The following is a 15,925-nucleotide window of genomic DNA, read 5'->3' on the forward strand; positions in this document are numbered from 1 at the left end:
CAACAAATGGTGTTGGGAAAATTGGATAGCCACATGCAGAAGAATGAAACTGGACCATTTCCTTACACCACGCACAAAAATAGACTCCAAATGGTTGAAAGACCTCAATGTGAGACAGGAGTCCATCAAAATCCTAAAGGAGAACACAGGCAGCAACCTCTTCGACCTCAGCCACAGCAACTTCTTCCTAGAAACATCACCAAAGGCAAGGGAAGCAAGGGCAAAAATGACCTATTGGGACTTCATCAAGATAAAAAGCTTTTGCAAAGCAAAAGAAACAGTCAACAAAACCAAAAGACAACCAACAGAATGGGAGAAGATATTTGCAAATGACATATCAGATAAAGGGCTAGTATCCAAAATCTAGAAAGAACTTATCAAACTGAACACCCAAAGAACAAAGAATCCAATCAAGAAATGGGCAGAAGACATGAAAAGACATTTTTCCAAAGAAGACATTCAAATGGCCAACATACACATGAAAAAGTGCTCAACATCGCTTGGAATCAGGGAAATCCAAATCAAAACCTCAATGAGATACCACCTCACCCCAGAGAGAATGGCTAAAATTAACAAGTCAGGAAACGACAGATGTTGGCAGGGATGCAGAGAAAGGGGAACCCTCCTACACTGTTGGTGGGAATGCAAGCTGGTGCAACCACTCTGGAAAACAGTATGGAGGTTCCTCAAAAAGTTGAAAATAGAGCTACCATACGATCCAGGATTTGCAGTACTGGGTATTTACCCCAAAGATACAAATATAGGGATCCAAAAGGGTATGTGCACCCTGATGTTTATAGCAGCAATGTCCACAATAGCCAAACTATGGAAAGAGCCAAGATGTCCATTGACAGATGAATGGATGAAGAAGATGTGGTATATATATACAATGGAATATTTTGCAGCCATCAAAAGGAATGAGATCTTGCCATTTGCAACGCCATGGATGGAACTGGAAGGTGTTATGATGAGTGAAATAAGTCAATCAGAGAAAGACTTGTATCATATGACCTCACTGATATGAGGAATTCTTAATCTCAGGAAACAAACTAAGGGTTGCTGGAGTGGAGGTGGGTTGGGAGGGATGGGGTTGCTGGGTGATAGACACTGGGGAGGGTATGTGCTATGGTGAGCACTGTGAATTGTGAAAGACTGTTGAATCACAGATCTGTACCTCTGAAACAAATAATGCAATATATGTTTAGAAAAAAAAAAAGAAAAAGAAGAAGATAGCAGGAGGGGCAGAATGAAGGGGGTAAATCGGAGGGGGAGACGAACCATGAGAGATGATGGACTCTGAAAAACAAACTGAGGGTTCTAGAGGGGAGGGGGGTGGGAGGATGGGTTAGCCTGGTGATGGGTATTAAAGAGGGCACGTTCTGCATGGAGCACTGGTTGTTATTCACAAACAATGAATCATGGAACACTACATCAAAAACTAATGATGTAATGTATGGTGATTAACATAACAATAAAAAATTTAAAGAAAAAAAAGAAATATAATCAGTTTTTCTTTATCAATTGTATATCCTGCAATCTCACTAAATTCACTTATTTTAGTAGATATTTTGTAGATTTGGGGCTATTTCTTACGTGGACTATCATGCACCTATGAATGTAGACAGTTTTGTTTTTTGGGTTTTTTTCCATCATTTTCACCCTATGTGCCTTTTATTTATTTCTCTTTCTTTCTTTCTTTCTTTCTTTCTTTCTTTCTTTCTTTCTATTCTTTTTATTTCTTTATTGTGCTGGATAGGACCTCCTGTACAATGTTGAATAAAGGAGGTTAAAAGAGCCATTGCCTTGTTCCCACCTTAGGGAGAAAGCATTCAGACTTTCACCATTATGTATGATTGTTACTTGTTTTTTTCATTCATGCCTTTTATCAGGTTGGGGAAATTTTCAATAACCCATTCCTCATTTCCTTTTGAGCTCTCCCCAGCAGGTTACTCAAAGTTTAGGTTTCTACTTTCAATCTTTACAAAGAAATCTAAGCTTTTTCTGTGATGTCCTTCAACAATTGTTAAGTCTCTTGACCACCAGCCACTCCACGTTTTTAGGAACTTATTACAGCAGAATCCCAGGTCCAGATACCATAATCTGTGTTACTTTTCTAATGCTATGTAAGAAATTACCATTAGTTTAGTGGCTCAAACAACACATATTTATTATCTCTCAATTTCTGTGGGTTAGGAATCTGGGTATGTAATAGCATGATTCCCTGCCTCAGAGTTTCACCAAGCTACAATCAAGGTATCAGTCAAGATGTATTGTCATCTGGAGACTCAATGGAAGAAGAATCTACTTTCAAGTTCATTCAGGTTATTGGCAGAATTCATTTACTTGCTATTATAAAGTTGAGAGCCCCGGCTTTTTGCTGGCTGTCAGCTCAAGGCCACACTTGGATCCTAGAGGCTGGTACAGCTCCCAGCCATGTTGACCTTCTCCATACGCAGTTCACAACCTGACAGCATGTTTCCTTAAGGTCAGCAGCTGAGTAGAGTTAATATTCTAGCGAGACAGTATTATGTACTATAGTTATGAAGTGACATCTCATATTTTCCATATTCCATTGATTAGAAGCAAGTCACAAGTCTTATCACACTTAAAGGAAAATTATATAAGGTCATGAACATCAGGAAGTGAGGGTCATGGAGGCCACCTTAGAATCTGTCCACCACATATTTGATATCTGGTTTGCTGAGACTCTTTATTATCAATGGATATTGAATTTTGTCAAAACTCTTTTTTTTTTAAACATATATTGACATGATGATATGCTTTTTTTTTCTTTTTTGGTGTAATGGTATGGTGATTCAATGATACACTGAATGATACGGTGATTCAATGATACATTGAATGGTTTTTGAATGTTGATCCAAATTTGCATTTCAGGAATAAACCTTACTTGATCAGGAAGTATTAAATACTTTTAAAAATAAATTAATGGCCATTATTTTTTAATAAATTAATTGACTTGCTAATTTTCTTATCTATATTCATGAAGCATATTAGTCTGAAATTTCTTTTCTTATAATTTCTTTGCCTGGTTTTGGTAACAGGGAAAAACTAGCCTCATAAAAATAGTTGGGAAACATTCTCTTCTATTTTCTGTAAGAGTTTGTATATAATTGGGAGTATTTCCTCCTTAAGTATTGGTAGAATTTGCCAGTGCAGCCCTCTGAGCCTGGACTTCTCTTGACAGGAAAGTTTTTAATTACAAATTTAATTTCCATAATAACTATAGGGTTATTCGAATTACCTATTTTTTCTTGAGTGATCTTTAATAGTTGGTGATTTTCAAGAATTTGTACATTCATATAAGTTTTCAAATTTATTGGCATCAAATTTTTTTATAATGTTCTTTTATCAACCCTTTAATATTTATGGGTTTTCTAGTGGTGCTCTCTTTCATTCCTAGCATCCATAATTTGTGTCTTCTTCTTCTTTGTTTTTTTTTTTTTGCTTTATCAGTCTGACCAGAGATCTGTCAATTTTGTTGCTCTTTTCAAAAAGCCATATTTGAGTTTCATTGGTTTTTCTTTTGCTTTTCTGTTCATTTTCTTTGACTTAAGAAACTTGTGAAGTAGTAAGTCATGAAGAACCTGGAATAAAATAATTATAGTTCTGAGCATTGTCATCTTAGTTTTAGTTTTAAATGTGAACTTTATAGTATATTCTGAATGCCTTACCCTAGTCATTGGTGAAAATTATCATAATAAAACTGAAAACAACTGCTTAATGAGAAAAGCATGAACCAACATTTACTGTGAGTCTATCATGTCTCAGACTTTCATGTCTCAGACTTTTAGATACATTATTTCATTTTCATCTTTACAGCAACCTCATAAAGTAGGTAAACATTATCTACATACCCTTTTACAGATAGAAACACATGAAGATAGCATTTAAGTTCCTGGGATCCTTTCACTGTATTTCACCAATTCTGAAGAAATATTTGATTTTGGTTTAAATTAAAAGATACATTTTGAAAATTTTGACACATTTTAATGCATAACAATAAGGACATTGCTAATAAATTATGGCATATCTACTGGATGGATACCAAGATTATATATAGGGTAACCATATGTCTCTGTTTGCTCAAGTCATCCCAGTTTACTCCTCTTGATGCGACATGATTAATAATAGTTCATTTTTAACTCTCAAAAATGTCCTAGTTTGAATGATAGATTATGTAGTCACTCTGATTATAGAGCAAAATTGAAAGATAATTACAAAGTAAAGGGAGAAATCATGACACAATTTTGCGGTGATATTAAAACATTTAATTGGAAACTAGATTTAAAATACATGAAATGGTAATGATGATTGTGTTAAGAAAATAGAATTATGAGCAGTTTTTTTCTTTTCTCCTTATATTCCAAATATTCTATAATATTATTTTATTTATTTTATAATTTTACAATGTGTAAATAAAAATATGTAGATGTAACGTATCTTTTCAGTTAGAGATTTTACATTGGCTTCTTGATCACAGTTTAAAAAACCCATAATGTAATTTGGTTTAACTGTTAAATTAGGGGGTCAAATGCCTATAATATGTTTTCATTTAACTTTAAAGTAAATGCAATTAGAAAAAAATGTTGAAACCAGGATGTCGGTAGCCAATCTTAATTTGCCTATTCTAACAATAAAGGTAGCATTAATAAAAGTATTTAAGCTAGTATTTTAGTTAATATTGAAAGATCAGAATAACAGTAATACCAAGGACAAGTAATACAATTGCTGTCATTTACTGAGTTCTTACTATGGGGGAGGTAATCATTTAATCACTAAAGCAACTCCAGAAGTGGATAATAGTATCATCATTTTACAAATAAGGAAATTGAGTCTTGCAAAGATTTATAAAGGTCACAGAGATCACAATTGAAAGAACTGTGATTCAAACCCAGGTCTTATAACATCAATGCCCATGTGCTCAACCACTAAACTATATGGGTGTCTGTTTTATTATACTTTCTTTGTGTAGTTTGAATATGCCATTTTAATTTAAGTGATTAGTGAATGTGTTTCTTTAGTGGAGAGAGAATTATTTACCAATATACATAAAACAGTTCTTCTTTGAATTCTTTATTAGATCAGTCCAATGTGGAAAACCTCAGTTACTTTTTTTTTTAAAAGATTTTCTTTATTTATTTGACAGAGAGAGCGAGAGAGCACAAGCAGGGGGAACAGTAGAGGGAGAGAGAGAAGCAGGCTCCCTGCCAAGCAGGGAGCCCGACACGGGGCTCAATCCCAGGACCCTGAGATCACAACCCGATTCCAAGGCAGACGCCCAACCATCTGAGCCACCCAGGAGGCCCATCAGTTGCTTTTTTTTTTAAATTACTTTCTATATTTTTTTTACATTTTTTAAATTTTATTATGTTATGTTAATTACCATACATTACATCATTAGTTTTTGATGTAGTGTTCCGTGATTCCTTGTTTCCGTATAACACCCAGTACTCCATTCAGTATGTTATTTTTGGATAGTAAAGTCATTCATTATTGAGAGCTCCCTAACTTAGGTTAAATGTTGGATTTCACTGAAGAGCTTGGAGGAGGATAAAGACAACCCATGATTGTCATCTTCATCAAGTTTATCTAGCTTACTAAGGAATATCTTCTTCCTCACCACTCCTTGTACATTCCTCTGAAAATGGTAATATTGATAAGTGGGGCCATTGTCTCTATTAGAAGCTACAAAATTGTACCATAAAGTTAAAAATAAATAAAATTACTTTCTTTAGCATACCTACTGACTTTACATATTTTTCGAATGTTTTCAAACTACAATACTAGCTCATTGAGGACATTTTTAAAATTCGTTGTCTTCAAACAATTTATAATTTATCCATGGAATAGAAAATAGATATTGTACAAAGCAATTGGTATAAGCAGTTTGGTATAAAGTAATTGGTAAAACTTTGCTAAATCTATGAGTAGAATTCTATAGAGAAAGTGAGGAAGAAGACATTAATTTTGAATATAAGCACACAGTAACTATTCAATAAATTCTTGTTGAAGTGAATTGAAATAAAAATATACATGGTATTAAATAAGACCTACTGTATAAACAAGCACTTTAACTCTACATTTTTTTAAAATAAAGTTTTGATATAAAATGTCAACACATCTTTATTACCAGGCTGAAAAAACTATCTTACTTTGTATTCTGGTTTTTCATATAACTTATTTTTAGCAGTCCAATTTTACAGTTGGAACCTGCACAGTGTGGTCAATTCTTAAATCCTTAAAGAAGTGTTCTATATAAGAAACCAAATTTCCTTACCACATTAAAAAAAAAGCCTTTGCCAGAGAAACAGCAATAAAGAACTATATTTTTGGTCAAAGAAGTAGTATAATGTAATACCATTTAGTGCACATACATACGCAGAATAGTAGACTAAGGGAAGCTGGACTATTTCAAACTGTCCTTAAAACTAGGAAATCAGCATTTTAAAGCTTTTTTATGTATTAATAGCCACCATGTTAAAGTAAATTATTAGATCAAAGTTTTAACATTCTTGTCATTTTACATGTATTAATCTTTTTTAAAAAGTCATTGGGGAGGGTTTGTGCTGTGGTGAGCACTGTGAATTGTGTAAGACTGTTGAATCACAGACCTGTACCTCTGAAACAAATAATACATTATATGTTAAAAAAAAAAAAGAAGAAGATAGCAGGAAGGGAAGAATGAAGGAGGGGAAATCGGAGGGGAGACGAACCATGAGAGACTATGGACTCAATGAAACAAACTGAGGGTTCTAGAGGGGAGGGGGGTTGGGGGATGGGTTAGCCCGGTGATGGGTATTAAAGAGGGCAGGTACCGATGGAGCACTGGGTGTTCATACGCAAACAATGAATCATGGCACACTACATCAAAAACTAATGATGTAATGTATGGTGATTAACATAACATAATAAAAAAAATAATAAAATAAAATAAAAAATAAAAAAGTCATACATGATACCTTCTTTCCAGTGAGTATAGGAACCATAAGGATATTAGAGTAAGATAGTAATTAAATGTATATTGAAATCTATTGGACACCTGTACCATTATCATAAATACTATCAGGACATGAGCTAATGTATTACAACAAAAGATAACTTAGAGAAAAACAACAATCTCCCATAGATTTTTTTAATCCTATAGAATAAAATTCAAACCTTGGAGTCAAACATTCAGTACCCTCTAAACCCTGTCCCCTACTGATATTCTCAAATCTTAACTCCCAATTCTCTTGTACAAAAAGTATTTTCTCTAGAACTCGTCTTCTCTCACTCCCCTAAGGTGAATTCTCACCTTTACATTATTACCCTGCCTTCTTTCTCTTTTTCTACTTTCATGAATCCTACCTCTGTTTAAGGGAAATTTGTGGAAACAACCTCTATGAAGCCATAAAAAACAATCCAACTTCAAAATACAAACTGGAACAAGATATTTGCAACAAAAATAATCAATAGAAGAGTATCCTAACAGTGTGTAAAGAATTAATACAAAGTAATGTAAAAATATTAATTGTGTTTAGTTTGGATTCCCCAGAAGTGGATGTTTAGAAAAGACTTTAAGCAGTAGATTTAGGATATGGTCTCAAGAAATACTTGTCGAGGGTATGTTATCAGACTATTTACTGGTATGGACAACTGGACCTTAATCTCTCTGGGGAACTCTGAGAAAGTATAAAACGTGTCACAGTGGTGTCCAACGTAAGGGTGAAGGAGCTGAGGTATTTATAGTCTTGCTAGTCATTAGTTGAGGGCTGTTCCTGAAGGACATTAATTTCTTATGATGAGGGATATAATTTAAGTAATTATACACCAAGACATATGCTAAAAAAATATTTGCAGAAAAAATGTTTATAATAAAATAGAAACAACTGTAATGTTCATTAAAAGGAGAATAATAAATTGTGGTATATTCATACAGTGGAATACTATGGTAATCAGTCATTGACATCAAAATGGGTGAATTTCACAACTCAATACTAACTTTTAAAAATTTCAGGAAAATATTCATTCATCATTCAGGAATTTGAGAGGCAAATAGGATGAGGTAGTCGGGGAGGGGCACTCAGAGGTTCTTTCAAGGTACCGCTTCTATTTATTAAATTATGTTGTGAGATACACATGTATTCTTTTAGATATATAACTTTTCATAACTAAAGATTGGGCATAGGAAGAGAAACTCAGAGTATCCCAGGAGAAGGAGGAGGGGAAACAGGAAAAGGGTGTACTAGAAGCCGAGACTGAGAGAACAATCAATGACAACTGTTGCTAGGAAGGGCTGGATACAAAATGAAATGCAGTTAATGGAATTGGGACTTAAGAGGTCATTGGAGGCTTTGGCGAGTACAGTTTCAGTAATAGAGTTGGGGTAGATGCCAGAAAACAATGGCTTGAGGAGTAATAAAAAGCAGTGAGTATAGGCAGGTCTTTAAATAATTTTGTCAGTAAATGCAAAAAGGGAGATAGGCTGTAATTTGAGGTGAAGACAAATTTGAACATTATTTAGAAGTATTTTATAAAAGAACATAGTCTGTCTAGACCAATGATAAAGGCATTTAAAAATGTTTAAATAGAAAATTAATTATAGGAAAAATTTAAATATTCTAAGAAAAAGTCTCCAGGAAAATCCTTGAGTTAAATCTTTTTTGGTGAAAAATATTTAAATATTTCAAATAACTATTTCATCCAACTGGTAAATTTTCCCAAAGGATAGTTCTTCAACTCTTTTAATGCCTCTTAAAGCATTTAGGATTCTGTATATTCATAATTTCAATGTTCTTCGTCATTTTTGTTGAAAATTTTTTTTAAAGATTTTTATTTATTTGAGAGAGAGAGAATGAGAGACAGAGAGCAGGAGAGGGAGGAGGGTCAGAAGGAGAAGCAGACTCCCCGCGGAGCAGGGAGCCCGATGCGAGACTCGATCCCGGGACTCCAGGATCATGACTTGAGCCGAAGGCAGGCGCTTAACCATCTGAGCCACCCAGGCGCCCCTGAAAATTAATTGAACAAATTTGAATTACAGTGTACATACATTATCAGTTGGGGGGACAGAATACTTCTTCCTTCCTCTTGGACAGTTTTAGTCATCATTGCAATAAAGTATAAACACATGTTAATGATTTCATGAAAGAGTAAGTAGATATCCTTGCCTGACTATAAATGTGAATATTCTGTTGAGAAAGAATATTAAATTTAAAATTACAAAACATGGCATACCACCTGAAATTTCTATTAAAAATATCTCACTGGTGTACAAAAGGTTAGGGCAACAGTAAGAGATAATGTCACTGTGACATAAATCTCCGCATAGGAGAGCAGTGTGTAGGTGGGTGAATGCCATTTATTTTAATAACAGGCAAAATTTTCAAGCTGTAACAACATGCTCAATAAATTCTTCCATTACTATGATACCAAAGGAGAGTTGAAAAATGTATTACACTTCTATTTTCTCTCCTTAGAGATATATATTTTTGTTCTGTTTCTATGGCAACATCAATGCAGTGACTAAACCTTTAACTCCTTTCTAGACTCCCTGATGGCTTCACGCAGCTTCTAAATTTGACCCAGCTCTACCTGAACGACGCCTTTCTTGAATTTCTTCCAGCTAATTTTGGAAGGTAAGAATACAAAATTTAAATGATGAAATTTTATTTCACTTTATGTAAGTACTTTACCAGCTCCAGTAGATGAGGCTTCAAATGTGACAATTATGATTGAAGATAGGAGTCATTATTATTCATTAGGTGAGACAATGTTAATTAATGAAACATTTTCCAAAATGAAGTAAAATTAGGTTTTTACATGTCACTAATAATCAAATAAATTCCAGGTGAATTAAAGAGTTAAACAAAAAATAATATCAGATGTAATCTGGAAAAAATGCACATGAATATTTATGGCCCTAGGGAAATACCTCTACAGTTTAGAAACAGGAAAATATAATAAATGGATAGATATATTTGACTACATAAATACATTTAAAATAAAATAATATCAGAAGGTATTTTAAAATTAAGGTAAAACAATGAGCTGGGAAAGCATTTCCACTATATATGGAAAGCAAATTATATCCTTAACATATAAAAATTCTTATAAACGAGTAAGACAAAGATCTCATTAGAAAAGAAATAGGTAAATGACACATACAAGTAATTCTTAATTAATTGTACAAATTGCTAGTGAACACACATGAAGTGTTTATCCTCACAAACAATAAAAAAATACAAATTAAAATGATAATAAAGAGCTTTGTGTTCTATCATATTATAAAAACTGTTTATACAGTATAAGGAAAAAAATCTCATACACAGCTGATGGAAGTGCAGAATTTTATCACCTTCATGCACAACAGTGTGTTTTAAAAGATTTGAAAATATTTACAACTACGGCTTTTGTAATTTATTTCTAGAGTAAGATAAAAGACTGGTTCCTTGGAAGTGAAATTATGGATAATTTTTATTTTCATCTTCATATTTTCCAATATTTTCCAGGTGTTCGGCAATGAGCTATTTTTTATGTATAAAAGATATATCTTAAAAGTAAAGACATTTTACAAATATCATCAACTGTATATTTCTAAGTGATCACTTTTGAAATTGTTCAAATAATAAATTGGGTATAACTCAACACACATCTGTTGGTGTTAAGAAGAGCTCAGTAGAATAATTAAGTACTTTAACTTGTAACAGCCTCATTTTATATACAGAGAGGATATCAGCATTTCCCAAGTTCCATTACTTTTGCAGATCATGATATCATACTACCTATGAACACCATATAGTTGGATAGTTTTTAAAATTCACAGATCTTCAAAAGAGCATTTGTCTAGTTTCTAAATGAGTTGGCACTTCACCATTTGTTCATATAAACTATCATTGCCATCTGGTACTAACTGCAACAATACAAAAACTTTTGATTAATCAAATTGGAGAATATTTATCACCCTAGACCATACTCTTCTCTTAAATTTTTCTCAGTTCTCTTTTAGTGGTCCTAATGTCAAGGAAGAGATTTGGGCAAACAGAAAACATAATACCAAAACCACTTGGAATTAGAATTTAATTTTGTGTAAATTGTCTGCCAACATATGCTCTACTTTATTATTATAGTCTAAAAAGATTTTTAACCTTCAGCTGGATAATGTAACAAAAGAATTACTGAATTTCCTCCCAAAACATGAGATTTGGTGCCCTTAAAAGCCAGAGTAAGTCACAAAATAACTTCATACTAGTACAGATGTTAAGAAGATGTGAGATATACAGATGTTTAAAAAACCTCTTTTACTAACAGTAATACCCATGCTCTGAATAACTGAATCACTTTATTTCATATAGAGATTAAGAGTTTTAAAATTAAAATTAGAAACTTGGTAGCAGTCACAACACAAAGAAAAGGGGAAGAGACCTAGATGAGTATCTAAAAGGCAAGTAAATATGGGAGAAATAGTTCAAATACTGAAATATTCCCCAAACACCAAGAATTCAGAGAATCCAATTAATATTAGTCCTTTTTTTTAAAAGATTTTATTTATTTATTTGAAAGAGAGAGATAGCGAGAAAGTGCACAAGGGGGGGAGAGGGAGAAGCAGGTTCCCTGTGAGCAGGGAGCCTGATGTGGGGCTTGATTTCAGGACCCTGGGATCATGACCTGAGCCGAAGGCAGATGCATAACAGACTGAGCCACCTAGGCGTCCCTAATATTTGTTCTAAAGTAGCCTCAACTGAGTACACTTTAAAGCTCAGTTATAGACATTTAACAATAGTGTGTCTCACACTGTAGAGCTTAACAGGTAGCTAAGGTTGAGATGTAGGAAACTTAGTTTGGGAAACTACAGTTAGAAGAGGTTGATTAATGTACCCAATGCCACAACGATAGACTATGACAGAGTCTGGATTGCATCCAGATTTGTCTGACCACAAAGCTCAAGCTTTTAAGCACTATGCTATACTGTTTGCTTTACAAGTTCATTTAGAGTCTCTTGAGGGACAGTATTGCCATATTTGAGTGAACACAGCATCTGGTATTAAGTAGATATTGAATAATCTGTTACCTACAATTAAACAACAGTGAATATATTTTTATAAAACATGAAATTTAGATTACTTGGACCCAATGATATCTTTGAATGATGTTTATTTTTAGTAAACCGGTATTTGTCATTGTCCAATGTTGATGCAACCCTAATTTTAATCAATTTGTATAATTCTTCAAAATCTGTAACCATGATATGTAATATTCAGACATAGTTGTTTGGATAATGCAGTGATAATTGACTTTCTCATAGGAATATCATTTTATAGAGAAATATTAAAAAGCAATTTTTTTATTCACTTCTACAGACTTGTCAAATTGCGGATCTTGGAGTTAAGAGAAAATCATTTGAAAACTCTACCAAAGTAAGTGGCTGTGTATTTTGTAAATTTTGAATTTTATTTTTAGTAGTAGAAAAAAGTACTATTTTTATTTTGGCTATGCTTAGCCATTTTGATTGAGTTAATCTTTCTATAATTTTTTCCTAGAGCCTGAAAAGTGCAGTATACTATGAGATTCATATTAAGTAAAAATGTATTGTGTTTTATAAAACTGTGTAATTACAAGTTAAAGTGGGAAGAGTCCATTTAAGTTTCTTCTCATAGGTGAACACGCACACCAGGAAGTTACCACATTGAAACTTATGAAACTGACATTTTTATAGCTCTAAATAATCAACAGTTTCAAAAGGTTCAATCTAATCATTTGGTAGTTCTTCAAGTTAATTTATGGATTGTGATAGCTTTCAGTTTTTAAATCAAGAAGACACAAAAATATTTCATGAAAGTGATTAAAATTTTTCTAAAGATCCAAAATGGTTTGTCGGAAATTTTATATATTCTTTCAAACTGTTCTTTTTTACTAGTCTATTTAAAATTTGGTTTATATAAAAGCACAGGATATTTTTATGGGAAAAGTAATCCTCCAAATTGTAGGCAATGTTTAGTTTAATAAAATACTTTGTTTCCTCCTGCCTTGCCTTATTCATGTCCAATAATAGAATTTCATCTTGTACAGAAAAAATATTTTTGGAAGTCAAAAATTATTTAAAATGGGAAATTTTTTACCCAAATAAATCAATATGACTTGTATATGTTACAGTTAAATTACTGAAAGTACTATATTGCTATTATACCCTCCTACAGTATTGCAGAAAAATAATGAATACAGTGATTAATTTTCCAACATATAAGCAGGACTTTGAGACCTTTCAACTGCAGGACCAAAACTTAATTTTATTTTTTACTTTTTAAATACTTTCCCTAAGCTAACTAGGCTGAATTTCATTGATTTTGTTAACCAATATATCAATATAATACCTTCAAATACATTTCATATATGATATTATGTATGAAAATTCTGTCAACACAATATAACAATTTCAATAATGATATGATTTCATTTTTAAAATATACATAGAGATTAAACATCTATTCATTCCCCCATAAGTGGAAAACAAGGAGAGAACATGAAAAGGAGAAAATATCTCCAAAGCTGGACATCCTGCAATTTTGAGTAGCTTTTCTCTAAGCCAAAGCATTATACATAGGTCTAATGGAAGGCACCTCTCCCAGGTTGGGGGCATAAACAAAGATGGGGATATGGTTGAGAGTGTTACTTGTTCGGCAGTAATCTTCTGCAAATGCAGCTAGTTGCCAACATTGCCATCCCTAATGCTTTAAATGTCTACATTTAAAATAGAATGGAAATATGGCTGAGTAGAAACCAAACCACAGCAAAAGAGCAGTTGTCCCCTTTATCTAAATGTATACGTTTAGGTCAAGAAGAAAATATTGAGTATGTGGAGGAAAATCCTTTCCCCTCTGCTTTCAAATAATAGTTTTGATGTAAATATAAAATAAATCTGACACAAATTATCAGGTTTTTAAGTATATATATATGTATATATATATTTCTAAATAGAAATTTTAAATACAAATTAAAATCTGACCATATATTGATAATATGGACTTAATATGAGGTAGCTGTGTTAACAGTTCAGAGTAATGATGCTCATAGTTGTTGCAGGGGTATTCTGCAGGCTTTTAAACTATGGCCCACTATCAAACAGAATAAAATTACTAGAATAATATGGATTTAACTATGTCTGGCATTAAAAAACATTGTAAAGATGTGTAGAAATGACAGTGGGTCTCTTTGGCAGACCGTTATATATGTATAAGTTGTATAGCTATTTTAGTTTTGCATTTTAAAAAATCATTTTCAAAGTTATGTCTAATCTAGTATGTTATTTTTTAACTTATAGACAAAAATCTAAAGAATTTTTATTCTTTATATAACAAACACACACACATACATAAAATACAGAGAATTGTATTTAACTTTGGTTTCTATAAAATGAGAATTGCATAAAGTTTTGTCTTGAATCAAAATAAAATTTTTCACTATGTATTAAATATAGTACCTTCTATTCACCAATTTAGACCTGTAACTAAGAGATATGGGAGACTTTCTACTATCCTTTATTTTTTACTTCCAATGAAAATAAAGGGAAAATGTCATTTTAGGGAAAACAATTTTAGTTTTATAATGATTACTCCCAACAAGAGATAGCTCATGCTTTCCTCAGAGATACAAACAAGATGCTAAGTCTTTATTGGTTCCTCAGTGATTTTCTCTTCTTTTCATTTTGTCTTAAAAGTCAATCTGTGCAAAATGTGAAAATATGTAAGAATTACAATATAACCTACATTAAAATGTGTATCCTTTCAGTAACCTAATATGTTGATATATGAGACATTTTGATATATGCAGATTGTGGGACAAATTCTTTTTGTTACTACATAGAAGTTTCTATTATAAACTTTCTTAAACTGTTCCTTTATGATCATTCTTCTAGGTATATGAATGAGTGAGAAAATTAAATTCCTCAGACACACATTTGCTTAAAAATCCCTGAAACAGTAGGTCTTGATTATGTGTAATAATTGAGGATATTGAACATCTGAAAAAAAATGGATAAACAAAAAGAAAACTTTTAGATTTCACGGTACAATTTTCCTCATAGCAGAATTATCTCCGAAATTACATTTTTTGAAGGGAAGTAAAAAAAAAATGAGTTTGTTTCCATTTTGGAGTTTTTACACTAGCTATTTCTCTATCTAGAACTCTCTTACCACAAATCTTTGCATGGCTAGACCTTACTTATGATTCACATCTTTCTTCAGATGTTGCCTCTTCAGAGTACATCACATAAGTGTGTCCCTTCTTTGCCTTTATGCCATTCCACTATTCCTTTTGATTTTCTTCATATTATTTATGGTTCTATGAGTTATTTTGACTCTTTGTTTACTTGGAGATGATCTCCTCAGGAGAAGTTCTATTAAGAAGACTTTTTTCCTCTGTTTTGCTACTGCTGAATTTCCAGTGCCTAAAACAGTATCTGGCAAATAGTTAACAATAAATAAACAAGAATGTTAATATGTTGATTCACAATTAGAAATATTTGTTATATGACCTGGACATATTGTGTCGCTTGATTACTTTTTGCCATTGAAAATTATATGAAATATCAAATATTATAATCAGATGAGTCTCTCAATAGCAGATAGCTGAGCTTAGATTTTTAAACCTACACATAACAAACACACACACATACGCACACACATGCTCCGTCTGGTGGCTTTAAGTTACACATAGTAGCCAAGGCATGACAAGGGAGGAAAATAATTTCAAATTAAGGAAATTAATATTTATAACAACTAAAGAAACCTGAAAAGTAGTGTAACTTATTTCTTTGCTTTTGTCATTAAATGTGATACATTTAGTCAAGAAACATAGTTTTGCCAAGATAAAAATGAAAGGATGGAACAATTTTTTTAAATGAAATTTAGGAGGTGCCTGGGTGGCTCAGGCA

General features: G+C 32.5%; 1 protein-coding gene across 2 annotated transcripts in view; it reads left to right on the forward strand.

Moving 5' to 3' along the window:
- The window catches only part of LRRC7 (leucine rich repeat containing 7), a 410,462-nt gene that overhangs the window by 154,135 nt on the left and 240,402 nt on the right, over nucleotides 1–15,925 (forward strand). For both annotated transcript variants that reach the window (XM_044914052.1, XM_044914051.1), the window contains exons 5-6: nucleotides 9,546–9,635; nucleotides 12,357–12,413. In XM_044914052.1, coding sequence (XP_044769987.1) covers nucleotides 9,546–9,635; nucleotides 12,357–12,413 — 147 coding nt within the window. The remainder of the gene's footprint in view (nucleotides 1–9,545; nucleotides 9,636–12,356; nucleotides 12,414–15,925) is intronic.

The sequence above is a fragment of the Neomonachus schauinslandi genome, chromosome 4 (assembly GCF_002201575.2).
Source record: "Neomonachus schauinslandi chromosome 4, ASM220157v2, whole genome shotgun sequence".
Lineage (NCBI taxonomy): Eukaryota > Metazoa > Chordata > Mammalia > Carnivora > Phocidae > Neomonachus > Neomonachus schauinslandi.